The sequence below is a fragment of the Microcaecilia unicolor genome, chromosome 1 (assembly GCF_901765095.1).
Source record: "Microcaecilia unicolor chromosome 1, aMicUni1.1, whole genome shotgun sequence".
In the NCBI taxonomy this organism is placed as follows: Eukaryota; Metazoa; Chordata; class Amphibia; order Gymnophiona; family Siphonopidae; genus Microcaecilia; species Microcaecilia unicolor.
This window is the reverse complement of record NC_044031.1, coordinates 432,684,718-432,704,058: the sequence shown is the minus strand read 5'-3', so window position 1 is coordinate 432,704,058 and position 19,341 is coordinate 432,684,718. Positions and strand designations below refer to the sequence as shown.

At 41.9% G+C, this 19,341-nt stretch overlaps 1 protein-coding gene across 2 annotated transcripts in view; it reads left to right on the top strand.

The window, feature by feature from the left end:
* AFG3L2 (AFG3 like matrix AAA peptidase subunit 2) overlaps window positions 1–18,821 on the top strand; it is a 159,364-nt gene extending 140,543 nt beyond the window's left edge. Inside the window, exons 15-17 of one of the 2 annotated variants that reach the window (XM_030212346.1) lie at window positions 296–496; window positions 2,333–2,527; window positions 17,365–18,821. In XM_030212346.1, coding sequence (XP_030068206.1) covers window positions 296–496; window positions 2,333–2,527; window positions 17,365–17,607 — 639 coding nt within the window. In that variant the 3' untranslated portion in view covers window positions 17,608–18,821. The remainder of the gene's footprint in view (window positions 1–295; window positions 497–2,332; window positions 2,528–17,364) is intronic. The other variant, XM_030212338.1, reaches the window with a different exon arrangement.
* The last annotated feature ends 520 nt before the right edge of the window (window positions 18,822–19,341 follow it).

The window sequence follows — 19,341 nt, the reverse complement described above, 5'->3', positions numbered from 1 at the left end:
ACATTTTATTTGCCCGTTTTGAAAAGTTGATCGCAGTTGATCACATTTTTAATCAGTGTCCTCCCAAGAGTCCTTCCCCCTGAAGATCCCTCCCTTCCAGAAGCCCCTTCATCCCATAGGATCACCTGTCGCTCCTGACCTTGCCAGCACCAAGTTCAGAATGGCAGCCATGACCTATGGAGGTAGTCTGTAGTGCCACTGCTAGGGGTCAGGACCTTGCAATGAAAAACACTGCTCTAGAGCTTTGCCTTCCAATCTAACTTCACTGTTTATCTTGACTTGTTCTGTGCTACAGGTATCTATTATTCCACGGGGGAAAGGTTTGGGCTATGCGCAGTACTTGCCCAAAGAGCAGTATCTGTATACCAAAGAGCAGCTGCTGGATAGAATGTGCATGACACTGGGAGGACGCGTGTCAGAGCAAATCTTCTTTGGAAGGATTACAACTGGAGCCCAAGACGATTTAAAGAAAGTGACTCAGAGTGCCTATGCACAGGTTTGTACCCAAGTGACTGTTAAGTTCATTATGCTGACCTTTTATTCCTTATTAAATTAACATAGTGCTATCCAAGGGTGGTTGTTGAAAATCCACATTTTTGGGCAGAGTTATTTTTTTAGAGAAACCACAAATATTCAGTCAATGCAGTATTTTGATAAGTGGATGCTCTCTTTATGGTAGTTGTAATTAATTTGTCACCAACTGTAGGTTAGTTGGGTTTGATTCCTAACCCTAGCTTTTGATTCTCAGGATGGTTGGTGGTATTAAGACAACACTCACAACTCAAAGAGGGTGATACCTATTGACCAGACTTGGAATGCATCTATAACTGGGTTCTTGAAGGAGCCAAAGACCATCATAGTAGTGTGATGGTAAATGAATGTTGTAAAATGAAGATTCACATTGCCAATAAGTTAATTCAGATTGAGCTGGCAGCTCAAAAGATGCAGAATGAAATTGCTTGGCCCAGACATTAAAAATAACTCTTATAAGGGTTGGAAAGTGAATTTTGAATTGGTTTAGAAGCAGCAGTGCAGAAGAGATGAAAATGACATTGGTTGGTACACAGCACAGTGGCAGCACCTGTCTTGCATGTTTTACTGGGGGTAAGTAGCATAATATCTAGCTACGTTTTGGGATCTTGCCATGTACTTGTGACCTGGATTAGGCTGCTGAATAGAGGATACTGAGATTCATGGATCTTTGGTCTGACACAGTATGGTGATTTTCATCTTAGTGTTGCCTAATGTAAGCAAGTATTAAATCCCTTCACAGCATAGACTTAAATAAATCTGTGAGGACCTTGTACCCTGAAAGGAACAGAAATTCTATAATTTTAGTTACTATTCCTAATCTACAGCCACGGACCTGTATAGCATTTCAAGATAAATAAACAAGATAAGCCCTATCCATCTTTATATTACCTTTTTAGTGTAGGAGTTTGTCCAGCTGCAGTGTAAATGTATAGCGTACAGTAATACCCTAACAGCTCCCTTATGGGATGCAGAAGTTGACCCAGCTCAGGCAATACTGGAAAGGCCTTTCTCTGAATTTTCTTTCTTTTGTGGGGTGTGTGTGTTAAACCAGAACTGCAATTTTACAATTAAAAATGTGTTCCTTACCCCATAGAAACAGAAATAAGTGTCAACTTCCTTTTGTACAGGCTGAAGATTAGTCATACGAACAGCTAGGAAATAGTTGACTAATGTTTCTTGCAGTATATATATGGAGGTGGCTGCTTCACTTTGTATGTGAGGATTTTGAACTCTGATTCATGAGGTTACTCTGCATGGTGATAGAATTAGTGTTACCCCTCTTCATCCTGAATGAGGTTCAGGTTCCAGCAGAGAGCATAGTCAGTAAAATGTTTTGGGTTTTATATTTTTGAGTGGGAATTGGTTTGAAGAGACATAAACTTGAATGCTTGTGCTTTAAAAAAATCATTATATAAAAAAATATTTGTAAATGTGGAAGGGAGTATATATTATATATCTCTTCTTATTAACCATTTTTAGTAAGATGCACATCTGTTTAACTGAAATGCCTATAGATGTTACATAAAATAATTACATTATTTAGAACTTTTGGTTTGGCTTGCCAGGAATTTTCCATTTTCATGCCTGTGAATCTTCATCCCCCAGTAGTCTGGAAAAACGTGTGCTCTTACTGCAGCTGAAAGAAAATCCTAAGGTTGCAGAGAAAATAATTTTTGATTTAAAAAATGAAGGGTGGGGACCATTGGTATACAGTGCTTAAAATACAGCACCATAGAACTTGAGGATCATTTCAGCCTTACCAACTAATGTGATCTTTTGCTTGCTGAATAATTTTCAGATTGTTCAATTTGGAATGAATGAAAAAGTGGGACAGATATCATTTGACCTACCTCGACAAGGTGACATGGTGCTAGAAAAGCCTTACAGTGAGGCAACTGCAAGATTGATAGATGATGAAGTTAGGACGCTTATCAACTCTGCATATGAGCGAACACTACAGCTTCTGACAGGAAAGAAGCAAGAAGTGGAAAAGGTGGGTGTGGGAGCACCATTTGATCAGCAAATGCCACTCCCTGCTCTCTGAAAACATCTCTAAATACATTTCTTGTCTTTTGCTAGGAAAATGACAGGTGAATGAGGAAGAGCTGTATGGACAGCTCCTCGTTCGATTATTCTCTTTTGAGTGGATTGTTTTGAGAACAGCATAACAGTACTGATTGTTTTTATATTTATTAACCATGGTGAAAATGAATTATCTTTTTGAAATTAGTAGTTATATTGGAATGGAGGAATGGCTTAGTGGTTAGTGCAGCAGCCTGAGAGCCTGGGGAACCAGATTCAGTTCCCACTGCAGTTTCTTGTGACTCTGGGCAAGTCACTTAAACTTCCATTGTTCCAGGTACAAAATAAGTTTATAATATAAGTTTATAATATGTCAACCGCTTTGATTGTAACCACAGAAAGGCGGTATATCTACTACTACTACTACTTAACATTTCTAAATATCGAATCCAACCGCCTTTCCCTTTGGCAGGAGAGGAGGGTTGGTGATAAGCTACAGTTTGGATACTCCAGTTGATCATGGCATGGCAATAAATTCAGCTTTGAAAGATATTACTTTTTCAGCTGAAACAAAGTAAGTGGTGGCCACAAGGTCCATCTTATATTCTTTACTTAATTGCTTCCCTACTTCATGTGGATCTGAGCCAGCTCTGTGACAGTAATATGCACAGCTACTTGGGATGCCCCATCTCAGTTCATGAATCTGGTCTTCACACTACAGGTGGGCTGAGGTTGATGGGGAAGTGGGAAGATACGCATCATTAAGGAAGATACATGGTGAATGCATTAGAGCTCATAATACACAGGTCCAGAAGGAGTTATTTATGACTAGGAACAGAGAGTCGGAATGGTCTATTAAAATGGGGGGGGGAGGGAGGAAATTCCTGAGTAATTGTGAATGAAGTAGCAAACATAAATGATTCACCATCTGTCACATTTTCCAAAGCAGGAACTAGGTTACTGAGCCCTTAGACCACTGCCGAGGAGCGGCAGTGGCAGGCAAAACCACCCCACACCAGGAACCAAACAGAACTCCGGTAGGAACAGCAAGAATTCACCTGCACTAGCCGCCCTTCCCCAGGAGTTGAGCCCCTGGATGCAGGCAGCCGACATGACTTACAGGACAGGGTAGGAACTGGAAGCTGCAAGCAGCCACTAAAACAGGGAACAAACACGGACAAACACGAGACAGAACTGAAAGCTGCCAGGCAGCCACTGAACAAGAAACACAGACAAACAGAAACTAAACACAAAAGACAAACAAGGAACAAGACTTAGGAAACAAACAAGCCCCAAGCCAAACTACACACAGACTAAGCAGAATCAGACAAGAACTAGAATAAAAGCCAAACTAGGCAAAAGTGCAACAAACCAGGGCCTTAGTAGATGCAAAGGCAAAGCAGAGAATTTCCAACTGGCTAATAAGCCCAGCAGCAGCTGAGGCTCAGCTGCAGCAATCACCAGGCAACTACGGGTGCTGTGTAGGTTCAACCAAAGCAAGCAAGTCTGGCAGCCTGGAAGATCCGGACCGGACTAGGCTGAAATCTGGAACGGGTGACAATAACCAGATAGTCCATTGCAGCCACCAGGTCTGGCCACCAGGTGGTGAGAGGAAGGAGAGCACGAAACATGGGCACAACCGTGACACCATCCGAAGTTCATATTGTAATAATAGAATCCACAGTACTTACCTTGATGTACTGCAAAGTTAACACAATCTCAACAGGAGACTATTTCACCCAAAGGCATCATCAAGGAAAAGGGATGCCAATGCCATAAGTACATAAGTAATGCCACACTGGGAAAAGACCAAGGGTCCATCGAGCCCAGCATCCTATCCACGACAGCGGCCAATCCAGGCCAAGGGCACCTGGCAAGCTTCCCAAACGTACAAACATTCTATACATGTTATTCCTGGAATTGTGGATTTTTCCCAAGTCCATTTAGTAGCGGTTTATGGACTTGTTCTTTAGGAAACCGTCTAACCCCTTTTTAAACTCTGCCAAGCTAACCGCCTTCACCACGTTCTCCGGCAACGAATTCCAGAGTTTAATTACGCGTTGGGTGAAGAAAACTTTTCTCTGATTTGTTTTAAATTTACTACACTGTAGTTTCATCGCATGCCCCCTAGTCCTAGTATTTTTGGAAAGCGTGAACAGACGCTTCACATCCACCTGTTCCACTCCACTCATTATTTTATATACCTCTATCATGTCTCCCCTCAGCCGTCTCTTCTCCAAGCTGAAAAGCCCTAACCTCCTTAGGGAGTACAAAAGTCCACTCTCAGAATGGTTTAGGGGAGGTTACACGCCCAGCTAAAAAAAAAAAAAACACAGTGTCGCAAATGACATCATCACATTGAAGAACCCTACAATCAGAAGAGAGAAGAGAATGAGTCAACAAATCAAAGAAATGCCTTCCATTCCAGTGCAAAGTTTAAATCCATCAGGGAGACTGTCTGCAGGAAAATATCCAACGCTGCTCCTTTTGTTGTAAATTACAGCGAATATCACCACAACAATCCCCATAGACATTTGTTCCAGTACTATTCAATGAAAAGAAGACAAATATGGCCCTTCTCTTTGCAATGGGCCACCGAACGTTCCATCATTTTACCAGCTGATGTTTGCTTGATCAACTGTATGTCCCGCATAATAAAGATCACATGGACACCACAGTAAATAAATTACCTTGCTGGAGATGTGTAGTTACAGCCTTCAAGTAGTAAATCTTCCCATTACAAGTATCATGAAATTCTGAACTCACTATCACCATAGTGCAGACAGAACAATGCTCACACACATTTTGCATAGCGGCAGTCTCTCTCTGCAACCCAAAGTGCTGCCAGAATTGCACAGGACAGTGCTGATCATTTAAGTTAGAATTGTGAGTATAGGAAAAAAGAATATCCAAATTTTGAAAACAAGGATGAATAGGTAGTAATGCCAAATGTCTTTTAACCATGGGCATCAAGTATGGAGTATGTACATTATATTTTGTAACAAACATTAAGATGTCTGTATCTATATGTTTCTCTCGCAGTAAGCAGGAGGTCTGTAGAATTAAAAAGAGCTCATTTAGCAGCGTTCTGCACCGTGTGATCTGGATGAAACTTATCTGTCAATACAGGAATCTGATATTTAAATTCTTCAGTCGATGAACAAATCCTGCGATAGCATAAACATTGAGAAAAAGGACTACCCAAACGTGAATGAATAGGATGGATACTGGTAAAATGAAGAAGCGAATTTCGATCTGTAGCTTTCATATAGACAGAGGTGCGTATCTTACTGCAATCCAAAAAGCCTTGGACATCCAAAAAAGAAATCATATTGGCATCCCACTGAACCTCAAGCTTGATGGTGTGATTACAATTATTTAGTTCAGATACAAAAATAAGTAGCTGCTCTAAAGAACCTATCCACATAAAAAAGATGTCATCCATACAACACCACCAATACAAAACATATTGAAATGATTGCAAGGTATACTCCCACTTCTCCTCAAACCAAGCCATAAATAAATTGGCAATTGAAGGGGCAAATGACGATTTGCATATAAAAATTGCCATCAAACAAAAAAATAATTGGTCATTGCCAACTGAGATAACTGAAGCAAAAAACTGGTCAGCAACAAATGAGGACGAGGGCTGCAGTCAAAACCTCCTGAAGCACCATCAAGGCCTCTCCCTGAGGAATATTGGTATAAAAGAAGGTAACATCTAACGTAATCAGTAACACAGTAGCATCAGCAACAAGATGGATTGCCTCGAAATACTGCAAAAATTGAGTAATATCTTTTAACTGAAATTGCAAAAACATGTGGTTGTAAAAATTGATCTATAAATTTATGTACTGTTTCTAGTATAGTACTGGAACAAGTGGTCGCAGTGATAGTCACTTACAGCAAAAGGAGTAGCATTGGATACTTTCCTGCAGACAGTCTCTCCGATAGGTTTAAGTTTTGCACTGGAATGGAAGGTATTTCTTTGATTGGTTGACTTATTCTCTTCTCTCTTCTGATTGTTGGATTCTTCAATGTGATGTCATTTGTGAAGCTGTGCTTTTTTAAGCTGGGCATGTAATCTCCCCTGCAGCCATTTTAAGCGAGGGCTTTTGTGTTTCCAGTCGGCATCCTTTTGCCCTGATAATGCCTTTGGGTCAAATGGTCTCCTGTTGAGATTGTGTGAACTTTGCAGCACATCAAGATAAGTACTGTGGATTCCATTATTACAATTTGAATTATGGATAGTGAATCCTTTGTGTTTGCTGCTAAGTATATTTTCCGTTGACTGGAAAATATTGCCTACCATGATTTTGGGACTGATTTTTTTGCCTTACTTTAAAACAGTGGAGTATTTTTTATGACCTGTGATTAATGTGAGCTTCTGACCTATTGCAGCTAAGTGCTGCGTGTTTGTAGCTCTGTGTTCTTTGAGGTCTTTTTTCTCCACTTGGTTGTTGGTTTAAGGCTAACCATTCCTGCGTTCACAGTGAAAGAGTGTTGATTGTATGTTGTATTTTGATTTATTTCTTCTCTACCCTTGGGATTTTCTTGGGTAATTGAAATCACCTATTACTATGTTGCCCGGTTTGTCTGTTCTGTCCTGGCAGATAGTAGTACAGTCCTACCAGTATACTCTTTCCCTTCACACATGGAATTTCTATCCACAGGGATTCAATGCTGCTATCTGCTTCATGTAGAATAAGTATTTTGTTTGACAACTTCCTCTTTAACATATAGCGTAACCCCCCCTTCCAATTTGATCCACTCTATCATTGTGATATAATTTGTACCTGATAAGTGTCCTATTGATTGTCCTCCTTCCAGCAAATCTCTGAGATGCCTATTATATCTACCTCTTCATTTAGTGTTATATACTCCAACTGTCCCATCTTATTTTTTAGGCTTCTAGCATTTGTATACAGACACTTCAAATTGTGGGTTTTTTTTCCTAGCATCTGCAAGCTGCTTTGAAGTTGACTGGGATAATTTGCATCCTTTATTCTGTTCTCCCATTAAACACTCATGGCTTTCTTTCACCATTATTGAAACCTCTCTATTGGAATTCCCTAAATGTCCTCTTTCAATACTATCATTCAAGGATACTCCACACCAAACCATATGCTCCTATCTGCTTCCCCCCCCCCCCCCCCCCCCCACACACACACACACACTTTAGTTTAAAAGCTACTCTAATCTTGGGGTCACATGAGTTAGAGCGAGGGTGTTGGTGACATCAGCACCTAGGCCCCAATAGTAACATCTAACTCCTTCATTGATATTTACCCACCTGAAGCACTTCTGCATTCTTGGGAAGGTGCGTAGTCCTCTGTGGGGTGTTCCTGTGTATTTTTCATCATTGATGGCTTCCAAAATTCTGCAGAAAGACCAGGATAGAACGTGGGCAGGCGACGCCTAGAGAAAGAGGCCACTTGACCTGCCTCTATTAGCTCTTCGTGGGTCGCTGAAATAGCGGTGGAGGTAAAGGCAGCTTTACTCTCTCCTGTTAAATCTCAGCTTCGGGAGATTTCTACAGAACTCGGTTCTGTAGATGGGCGGATAGAAACAATTGCACATGGATTTTGCTCAATATCAACTCTGGAATTCGTTGCCAGAGAATGTGGTGAAAGCAGTTAGCTTAGCAGGTTTTAAAAAAGGTTTGGATAGCTTCCTAAAAGAAAAGTCCATAAGCCATTATTAAAATGGATTTGGGAAAATCCACTGCTTATTAGCATAAAATCTATTGTACTGTTTTGGGATTTTGCCAGGTACTTGTGACCTGGATTGGCCACTGTTGGAAACAGGGATACTGGGTTTGATGGACCTTTGGTCTGTCCCAGTATGGCAACACTTATGTACTTATGTACCTACGTTGAAGATAAACATCAGCAGCACGAGTCTTTGCAACTTAACTTGCAATCCAAACTGGAGGAAAAGGTGGATGATGTAGAAAACCGCTATCGGTGGTGTAATCTTTGGCTGATTGGAATTCCTGAATCTGTTAAAAACTCAGAATTACTGGGGTTTCTTGAGACCTGGTTATTGCAGAAGCTCAAAATATCTACTGAAGCAGCCCTCATAAGGATTGAACAAGCACACCGGCTGGGCACAGTTAAACCATCGGACAATTTTGAATTATGTTCATAAGCAGGAGTTTCTCTGGGCTATATGCTCATTGGGCTCGCTATCTTATGCTAATAATAAGTAATTTGTTTTCAGGACTTCTCTGCTGCAGTGTTCAGAGGTCAACTAGGGCTCGGGAATCGTTGGCAAATAAAAGTGGTAAATTGTTGTCCCATTTGATTTTGTACTAAACATGGCCCCACAAGGATCTTACAGCTGGTGGATGGCAAGGGCCAGCTGGCAACATCGGATATGGAGATTAATAGCGTATTTAAAAATATTTCATGAAAATCTGCATGCTGTGCTAGCTGAGGATAATTTGGATGGCTCTTTATATTGGGAGAATGTTCCTGTCCCTCATGTTTCCATTAGGCAAACCTTTTGAATTGCCCCTATTACGGAAGATGAGTTGACTCTTTGGCTGTTAGAGAAAGTGTGCTTAATCGTACTCCAGGTTCTGATGGGTTTAAGGCAGATTTTTATAAACTTTTATAAAATTTTGAAACTAAATTACTTTGCAAAAAATGTTGTCCAGTCATCTGGCTTAGGTTTTGCTGCCTTTAGTGGACTGTTCTCAGGTGTGTGTTTTGTTCAAGGTCAAATTGCCGTTAAGAACATTAGGAAGATTTTAGCCTCCCTAGAGAAGGTGCAACAACACGATTTGTCTTCTCTTTTAATTTGCTTTGACACCGAGAAGACATTTGATCGAGTGTATTTTCTTTTCAGTGTCTTGAAAACTTTTTAGATGCAGTGTGGCAGTTATGTGGGTTAATAGGATTTTGTTAGAGCCCTTTGCAATTCGTTGAGTCATACTCCAAGGCTGTCCTTTGTCTCCTTTGTTATTTGTTTTGACCATAGACCCCTTTCATTAGAGATGTTTTGGGTAACCCAGACATTCCAGGAGTAAAATTTACTACTTCCAAATTTAAATCTCTGCGTTTGCGAATGATCTGCTAGTTCATGTTACGGATCCTCATAAATCACTTGGGGCATTAATGGAATCCTTTGAGGAATACAGAGATTTTTCTGGATTTCATTTAAATTTACAGAAGTCCTTGGCATTGGCCTCTTCAGATTCATTTTGGCAGGGTTGGGGGGTTTGTTCCCGCTTAAATGGGCACCCCATTTCTTTCGTTATTTGGGATTCAGTTAACTGTGATGTCAGGTTCTCAGGTTCAGAGCCCGCGGGGCTGGGCTCTGGAGCAAACGTGAGCCCTTGGGCTGCTGACGAGGAGCGACAGCAGCAGGCAAAACCCACCAACCAACACTGGGTAAGCACACCGGCAGGGACTGCAGGCACTGCCCAGCGAACCGGAACACATGGACGAGAATCCCCCGGACTGGAGGACCCAGGACTGGAACACTGGACTGCAATTCCCCGGACTGGAACACACACCGGACCGGAACACACTGGACTGGAGCACACCAGACTGGAACACACTGGACTGGAGCACACCAGACTGGAACACACACCGGACCGGAACACACTGGACTGGAGCGCACCAGACTGGAACACACACTGGACTGGAGCACACTGGACTGGTCCCCGGACTGGAATTCCCCGGACTGGAATACTGGGCTGGAACACTGGACTGGTCCACACAGCTTCACCTGCACTTAGCTACTAAGCCCCCCAGGAGTTGAGCTCCTGGGTTCGAGTAGCCGACAGGACTTACTGGACGACACAGGGACCAGGACTAGAAACAGAAGTGCTCCTAAACCTAAACTGATCTAAAGTGTTCCTAAGCCCAGCACCAACAGAAAAGCTCCTAAGCCCTCCACTAACAGCAGTGCTCCCAACAGAAACTAACAGGGGTGCCCCTACACCCTACACTAACAGAAGTGCAGGGAAACCACAAGGGAAAAGGAAGGGAAGACAAATGCCAGACCTAACACTGGTACTTCCTAAGCACCAAGCTGCAGCAGCTAAACATGGGTTCTCACCCTGGTGCTTCCAAAGCACCCAGCTACAGCAGCTAACCACAGGTCATGAGGAAAAGCGGGGAAAGCACAAGGAAACAAGCAGGAAAGCCAAATACCCCAACAACAAAAGGTGCTTCCTAAACCCTTACTCACAAGGGAGCTCCCAGCACCAAACTCCAGCACTGCACTAACAGCAGTGCTACCCACCGTAACAAAAGGGAAAAACAGGGAAGACAAACACACAAGTCTCAAGTGCACACTGCACTAAACTAACCTGGACCTAAAGCAAGTAGCCAGAAGCAAACGTTGCGAAGGCCCTGAAGGAAAGAACCCACTTCCTTATCAAGGCCCTCCCAGATGATGTCACACTCCCTAGACCTAGGCAAAAGCACACTGACCCAGAGAGGCCCAACCCACATCAATGCAACACCGTGAAACACTTGAAGCCAGTACACCCAAAGAGAGGTAGAGCAACTTAGACTACCCACACATGTGCAGTATAGTGAGACAATTAACCCCATGCTGCTGGAAGCTGCCAGCACAGAGAGACAGAGCCAGCTCAGAAAGGACAGAGAAAGAAACAGAAGCCAGCTAAGAAGCTGACTCCCAGGAAAGAGGTAAGTTTGAGAGGGGTTCAGACCCCAATCATAACATGTGAAAACATCTGAGTTATATAGACTTTAACATTTCTCACCTATTTAATTCCGTGGTTGCCACATTGCAGAGATGGCAGCGTCTTCCCTTGGGATTACATGGCAGGATCCACTTCTTTAATATGGTGGAATTTCGTAGATGGTTATATATTTGCAAATGCTTCCTTTTTAAACTTTTGTAAAAGGACATTCATACTTTAATATCTTTCCTGTTTTTGTTGGGGTGGTAAGAAACCAAAAATCCCTATACAACTGATGTTGAGTAATTGGAAAACGGGGGGGGGGGGGGAGTGTTTAGGAGTCCCAGATTTACATAAATATAATTTAGCTTGTCTACCTCACCATCTGGGAGATTGGATTTTGAATACAGAATATACCCCAGTGCAGGTAGAACGGGAGCTATTTACACCATGGCAATTACTTTCTTTACTTCCAGGTGCCCTATACTATGCTCTCCTCTAAGTTGCGTTTTAGTATCTTATTAATCCCTATTTGTAAATTGTGGCCAGACCTTACAAGATGCTGGGATATGTCCCTCAGTGTTTTGGTCCTTCTCGCAATTTGTGGCGATGTGGAATTCCTGCCTACGGTTGAGAATGGGACCTTTTGTCATTGGGCAAGGCTTAAACTTAGATACCTCTCTGTCTTTCTCAGCTCCAAGTCTGCTACTCTAGCCTCTAGTGTCTGGAACATGTCCTCGATCTGGATGGCTCTTTATTACCTTTGCAATCGTTGGGGGGAGGCTCTTTAACTCAATTGGTGGATGTTTTTGCTTATCAGTTATGTATCTGCTTTAGACAGGACAGCACACTCTGGCAATCATAATGCTCATTTGACTTTGCAGAACAGGGACCATTTGTCTGTTTCATTTCTCCGTAAGGCTATTTGGGCATTTTTTTTTTCCTCCTAGAAACACCTCTGCTTTAGTGGCTAAATGGGAGATGGATTTGCAGAGGCCTCTGACCTTTGTTGATTTTGGTAGTTTGGTTGCTAGGCTTCCTTCTTTGGTTGTAGCAGTGGATCTACATGAATGTCAATTTCTTTATAGGGCCTTTATCTCTCAAACAGAACTCTTCAATATGGGCAGCATTGACACCTCTTTTTTGTTATAAATGTAACCAGCAACCTAAATTCCTTTTTTCATGTTTTTTGAGCCTGCCCAAAAATTTGTTCTTTTTGGTCCACAATCCCACTATTGGTGATGGGTCTATTGGTGGTGTTTTTGTGTGCAGAGTGGGAGTAATCGTCTGCACATTCGTAAGGCAGCCCTCTTGGGTAAAAAAAACTCATTTTGAGGGTCTAGACTGTTTCTGACCCTCCTTTGCTCTGGCATTGATGTAATTTTTTCCACCATATTATGTTAGAGAAGCAGAGGGTGGGCTTGTCCTTAAAACGCAAAAAAACTGTTTTTATCTGTGTGGGATCCTGATAGTTTTATTTATTTATTTATTTATGCATTCTTGTGCCCCACTATTATCCAAAAACACACACTCCCTTCCTCCCAGAGCCTGCAGACTGATATTGATTACATTGTAATTTTGTCTGGATATTTTATTTATTTATATATATATATATATATATATATATATACACACACACACACACACACAGAGACAGAATTCATTTATTTTTTTAGGAGGGAGTGTGGTTGGGGTGTTGTATTCATTTTGGAACAGATGCTCTATGTCTTTTGGGGGGGGGGGCTATAAAAGACATAGCCGCTCTGTGATTTTGCTTCATTGCTGTATAGTTGTTCCCAGTGTTGGTTGCTCTGTTCTGTTGATTCTTGTTCTTTTTGGTATAATTTGATACAAAGATTTAAACATAAAAGCACCTCTATGTCCTTTTTAAAAGTAAGCGCCAGCAGCCTGGTTCCATCCCGGTTAAAGTGGAGTCCATCCTTTCAGAACAGGCTCCCCCTTCCCCAGAATGTTGTCCAGTTCCTAATAAATCTAAATCCCTTATCCTTGCACCATCGTCTCAAACACGCATTGAGACTGTGGAGCTCTGCCTGCCTTTTGGGTCCTATGCGTGGAATGGGGAGCATTTCTGAAAATGCTACCCTGGAGAATCTTCATTTCAACTTTCTACCTAAGAGCCTAAATTTGGCTTCCAGAACCTTCCTCCCATATTTTCCTATGTCCTTGGTACCCACATGCACCAAGACAACAGGCTCCTCCCCAGCACTGTCTAAAATCTTATCTATATGATACACGAGGTCCGCCACCTTTGCACTAGGCAGGCAAGCAACCAAGCGACCCTCACACCCACCAGCCACCCAGCTATCTACGTGCCTAATGATCGAATTTCCAACTACAACAGCTGTCCTAACCCTTCTTTCCTGGGCAGAAGCTCCTGGAGACACATCCTCAGTGTGAGAGGATATTGCATCCCTGGTGGGCAGGTCCTGGCTACAGGATTATTTCCTACTTCAGGGTGATGCTGTCCTTCTAGGAGACCGCCCTTCTCCAAGGCAGCACAGGGGCTGCCAGATTGGAAGTGGGACTTCTCTACAGTGTCTCTGTAGGCTGTGTACCTCTCTGTCTAAGCTTCAAGTCTGCTACTCTAACTTCAAGAGAACGAACTTGTTCTATGAGAGCTAGGAGCTCTTTGCATCGAGCACACACATATAACGTCTTGCCAACTTTGAGATAATCATACATGTGACACTCAATGCAAAAGACTGGAGATCGGCTACAAAGCCAAATTCTCATTCAAATGGACAACCTGGTTGCAATGTTCTTTGTAAACAAGCAGAGGGGTACAGGATCCTACCCTTTGTGTCAGGTGGCAGTGGGTTCTCCTTCATGGAATAGTCCTCGGGCCACATATCTAGCAGGAAAGGACAACTGCTTGATGGGTTTTGCAACTGCACGAGTGGTCTCTCAACATGGGCATAGCCCGCAAGATTTCTTGAGAGTGGGGCACCCCTCAGTAGATCTTTTTGTCACTCATCTCAACAATAGTCCCCAGTTCTGTTCCAGGCTCAGATCACATGGCAGATTGTTGGATGCCTTTCTCCTGCATTGAGGGGAAGGTCTTATGTATGCATATCCTCCAGTACCTCTCTCTCATAGAGAAGATTTCGCTGAAACTCAAGCAAGACCAGAGAACTATGATCCTATTCGCCCCTTATTGGCTGAGGCATATCTGGTTTCCTCTACCTTCTGGCATTATCCTCCAAAGATCAGTGGAGATTGGAATGTTTTCTGACCCTCATCACGCAGAACAAAAGATCCCTTCTGTATCCCAACCCCCAATCCCCTGGCCCTCACAGCATGGATGTTGAGAGCGTAGAATTTGAATCCTTAGATTTGCCGGAGGGTGTCGCTCACATTTTGCTGGCTTCCAGGAAAGACTCCACTAAGAGGCGTTACTCATTTTAGTGGAAGAGGTTTTCCATCTGGTGTGAGGGTTAGGGTTAGATCCTTTTACTTGTTTTATAAAAAAAACTGCTTTAATACCTACTGCACCTCTCTGAGTCTGATTTGAAAACCAGTTCTGTAAGGGTTCATCTTGTTGCCATTTAAGTGCCTGAAAAAGAAAATTGTAAACTGCTTAGGTCTAGTCAGCATATAATACTGAACATAAATAAATGAAAATAAAATTAGTGCTTATCAAAGTGTAGGAGGTAAGCCAATCTTTGTACGTCCTCTAGTTGTTCGCTTCATGATAGTTTGATGTTTACAAAGCCCCTCGTCAGACCTCCCACTGTGTCATGGGATCTCAGCATTGCCCTCACCCAGCTGATGAACGCTCCTTTTGAGCCACTTGATTCCTGTCATCTGAAGAATTTGACCCGGAAACGTGTTTTTGGTGGCGATTCCTTCAGCTCATGGAGTCAGTGAGCTTTAGGCTCTAGTAGCTGATCTACCTTACACTAAGTTTCACCACAATAGAGTAGTTCTCCGCACGCACCCTAAGTTCCTTCCTAAGGTGGTGTAGGAGTTCCAGCTTAGTCAATCATTCTGCCAACATTTTTCCAAAAACCACATGCCTATCCTTGTGAAAGTGTATTGCATACTTAGATTGCAAGCGAGTCTTAGCCTTCCACCTGGAGCGAAATAAAAGCCCATAGACCATCCACCCAGCTTTTTGTTTCATTTGACCCAAACTGGATGGGGTAGCCATTGGCAAAAACTTCATATTGGCTAGCAGATTTTGATTTTCTTCATTTATGCCCATGCTGGGCTGACTCTAGAGGGTCATGTCAAGGCTCAGAGCCATGGCAATGTCAGTAGCCCACAAGGTCAGCCTCTATAGAGGAGACTTGCAAAGCTGCAATGTGGTCTTCTGTCCACATCACATCTCATTAATGCCTTGAGCAGGATACCCGACGTGACAGCTGGTTCTGTCAGGCAGTCCTGAAGAATTTGTTCGGTATCTATAATCAAACTCCACCCCCCACCCCCATCTTGTTAGAGAAAGCAAAGTTTCTTACCTGTAGAAGGTGTTCTCTGAGGACAGCAGGCCAAGGAGGAGGTAGAAGGGTATGTGAAAATACTTGGAGTTGTATTCTTTAGCTTTTTTACATTACTGAAGGACTCGCACTCATGTGTCAGGCACGAAGGCACCAGTGCATGGGTGGTGGGACACTGCTAGAAATGTCGACAATTATCTCACTAGTCAGCATCCACACAGGGCTTCCTCAGATAACATCACCCAGATGTAAGAATACTTGGCCTGCTGTTGTCATAGAGCACCTGCTACAGGTGAGTAATTTCACTTTACTGTTTGTACATTATTATGCTCATGAAGTGTGTGAATGTCTTCTTGTACTGTTCTAGGCAAAGTATAGTATAGCTTAAACAGCCAACTTAAACCATCCCCACTTAGAAGCTTTACCAGTAGACTCTCAATTCTTAAGCAGATCTTCTTTATTGTAGCATTCATAATAAAGAAAATCCAACTTACAGTTCAATTGCTTAGAAGAGAATTGTTGCCTTCTGCACATAATCTGTGTCTAGCCACCCAGAAGCAAAGAGAGGGCCAGAACCTCAGCCCAGCTGAGAGTAATAGCTGTAGCACTCGAAGGAGAATAAGGGGGAGAAACTCAATGAAAATAAATGGGGAATGACTTGGGGAAATGGTGAAAAATCTTGATGGAATTACAGTGAAGAGGGATTGGCCCCCTAGAACAGCTACTGGTCACCAAGGCATGCAAGGAAAACTGGGCTCTCTCACACAGCCCACAGGGGTAGAGAGAGAGGGCTGGACCTAGCTCAGAGCTAACAGCCAGTAGGTGAAAGCTCACAAGGAGTCAATCACAAACTATAGGAAAAACAGTCCTAATACACAGTGCTATTGCACAGACTATGCAGTTGAATACAGATAATACTCATATTAAATATACATCACAATATACCCTGCCTCCATTAATATGAGGGCAAAACACTCCCCCCGCTTGGTATCACTTCTCAAACTATAAACATAAGCATGTAAAAGTCCATTTATATCTGCAAGTGAGCTACAACGAGCAGCTCATTTGCATTCCTATTCCTTGATGCATGCCCATTCCTTACCGATTCGCTAAGGGAATTGGTAAGGGAAGGGCTTTAACGATTTTTTTAGTGCATCTTGGCCTTAGTATATTCCCTTTTCACTGCCTTCTTATGACTGAGTACCTGTTTCTAAATCTCTGTGCAGTTCTTATATCTGTGCTAGGTGCCTGTAGATCACAACTGAAAGTTGGGGGTGAGGGACTTGCAAACAAGCAATAAACAATGAATTGCAGCAGAGACTGACTACAGGTAGAATAAAAAGCAGTTTTAAACTATTTGGCTGCCTTTATACAGACCAAATCAGCCATATCAAAGGAGAGCTTTAAAGACCCTCTGCAACATATGCAGGAAATAAAATCATTTCTAAAGTAATAGAGAGCTATATTCAGCCAGAAAGTCTGACAGCAAAAGTTGTTTGCAGTGAAGATATGTTACAAAATATTCTTTGTTGTCTTTTTATCCAATTACATAAGACCATTCAAAAAAAAAAAGCAGTAGCATCAATGTGAATCTTTGAGAAATCTCATTTTGTGCCATGACTTTCACTAACACATGAGATCTGTGATGTGGTTTCTTGTACAGTTTATTCTCTCTTGTTTCCCCAGGTTGCTTTACGACTGCTAGAAAAGGAGGTATTGGATAAAAATGACATGGTTGAACTGCTTGGCCCAAGGCCGTTTGCCGAAAAATCTACATATGAAGAATTTGTAGAAGGCACTGGTAGTCTAGATGAAGATACCTCACTTCCAGAAGGCCTTAAAGAATGGAATCGAGACCGGGAGAAAGAAAAAGAGGAGTCTACAGAGGAGCAGATTGCCAGGCAGATCAGCAGAGGCTTGCCCTTCTAGATGTGAAGCACGGTGTGCTATCTCATTTGCGCACACTAGGCACTTTGCGTGTTCACTGGACTAGAACACTTGGGTTTTGCCACTGTGGTCTTACATATACCATCTGCTTGTACAAACACCTGGGAAGACTGCCAAATAGAAAAAGTACCATCCAAATGTTTTTCATTGATAGCAATGCACGTAAATATTGTAAATGAATGGATTCAAGAAATTTGCCTGCATACGCTACCTGTGCTGTAATGGATATCTCTTTTATGACGGGTCAGATTGCTGAAAACATACTGTTGGGATGTCTTTTAAAAGAAAAAAAAGATATGCTGCTTTGTAAAAGTGTGACACTTTTTTTTACAGAGCTTTTGCAACAGAGGGGAAACTTAAGCATCAGGGGGCAAAGGGGCCTATACAATAGGTGTGGAGGTTTAGGAAATGATAGTATGTGTACACCTGAATTCTTCCATTAATGCCATTTTGTTCAGTCTCCTGATGTCTCCAGGGAGCCATAACATACTGAAAATATGAGTACCATATTAATTATGTAAATATGGTTTCTTGGAAATGAAGAAAATAAATATTGCTTTTTTTCCTGATGTTCAAAGATAGTCTTGGGCATTGATGTTTTTATCATATTGCTTTACCTCCATATTGCCTTGAAGTGTGACTTTCTTCAGGATGTTTTCTTCTACACCCCCTCTGATACGTCAGTCAAATACCATGACACACTCCTGTATGTCTTCTACTGAATATCATAAGTTCTGTCTCACAGACTTACCAGAGATTTTCAAGACAACTTATGTTTCTGCAAGTTAGCCATTTGAATGACTATGCAAATGCTTCAATACAATTGTATAAGATATTCTAAAATCACAATGTGTAAATCTTGATATTTGGATTGTATTGCAAAACACACTGCTCTAGCAGGAAATCTGGTTCTATCTCCTATCACTCTACTAAGCTGTGTCTAGCAGACAGCTTTTTAAAGTGCTAAATGGAAAAATATTTTGCTTCCCATAGAATTTCTTTTAGCTGACTCTGAAAATGATTATCTAAATGTTGTCAAAATAAACATCTAGTTTTCTTATAAAGCAAGTCTAGTAAACCAATCCTATATTTCTTTTCTACTGTGCATGCCTTACGTCCTCTTTAAATCAAAGCTAATGTTAACACTGCTGCCCAAGGTTGGCGGTTAGAAGACATGATAGCATTTCAAAATATAATTTAGTTTAAAAACAAAAATAAAACTTTATACAATACATCAAACCAGCAGTACCAGAATGTATTCATGTATTCAGATTATTCCATTTTGAGTTAAAAGGAACAAGAGTGTACTGTTCTCAGCTTTCTTTTCTGAGAAGATACTTTACACATCAATCTGTGGAATTTCTTCTTGGTCACTTCCACTGCTATGAATTGCGGGCAGGGAAGATTACACTACACTAACTCTTATCAGATCTCTGTGCAGACACTGTACTGATACAAATTCATTAGGAACTGGAGGAGGGGGGGCACAGGGAAGGAGAAAGTAAAGGGAAAAAATGGGGCCATGAAGTCCATGCCTTATACTCCAACATAGTATTAACATGTAAGGGGGAAAAAGACCTAGGAATAAACATACTGAAAGCAGTAGTTAATTTAAACAATCAGCCAGAACTGCTACCTTAAATTTTTGTTCTTCTAAAGACCTTATTGCTGTTTTTGTGAACTGCTATTGCTGGTTCTGTCAGATTTAAGTTACAA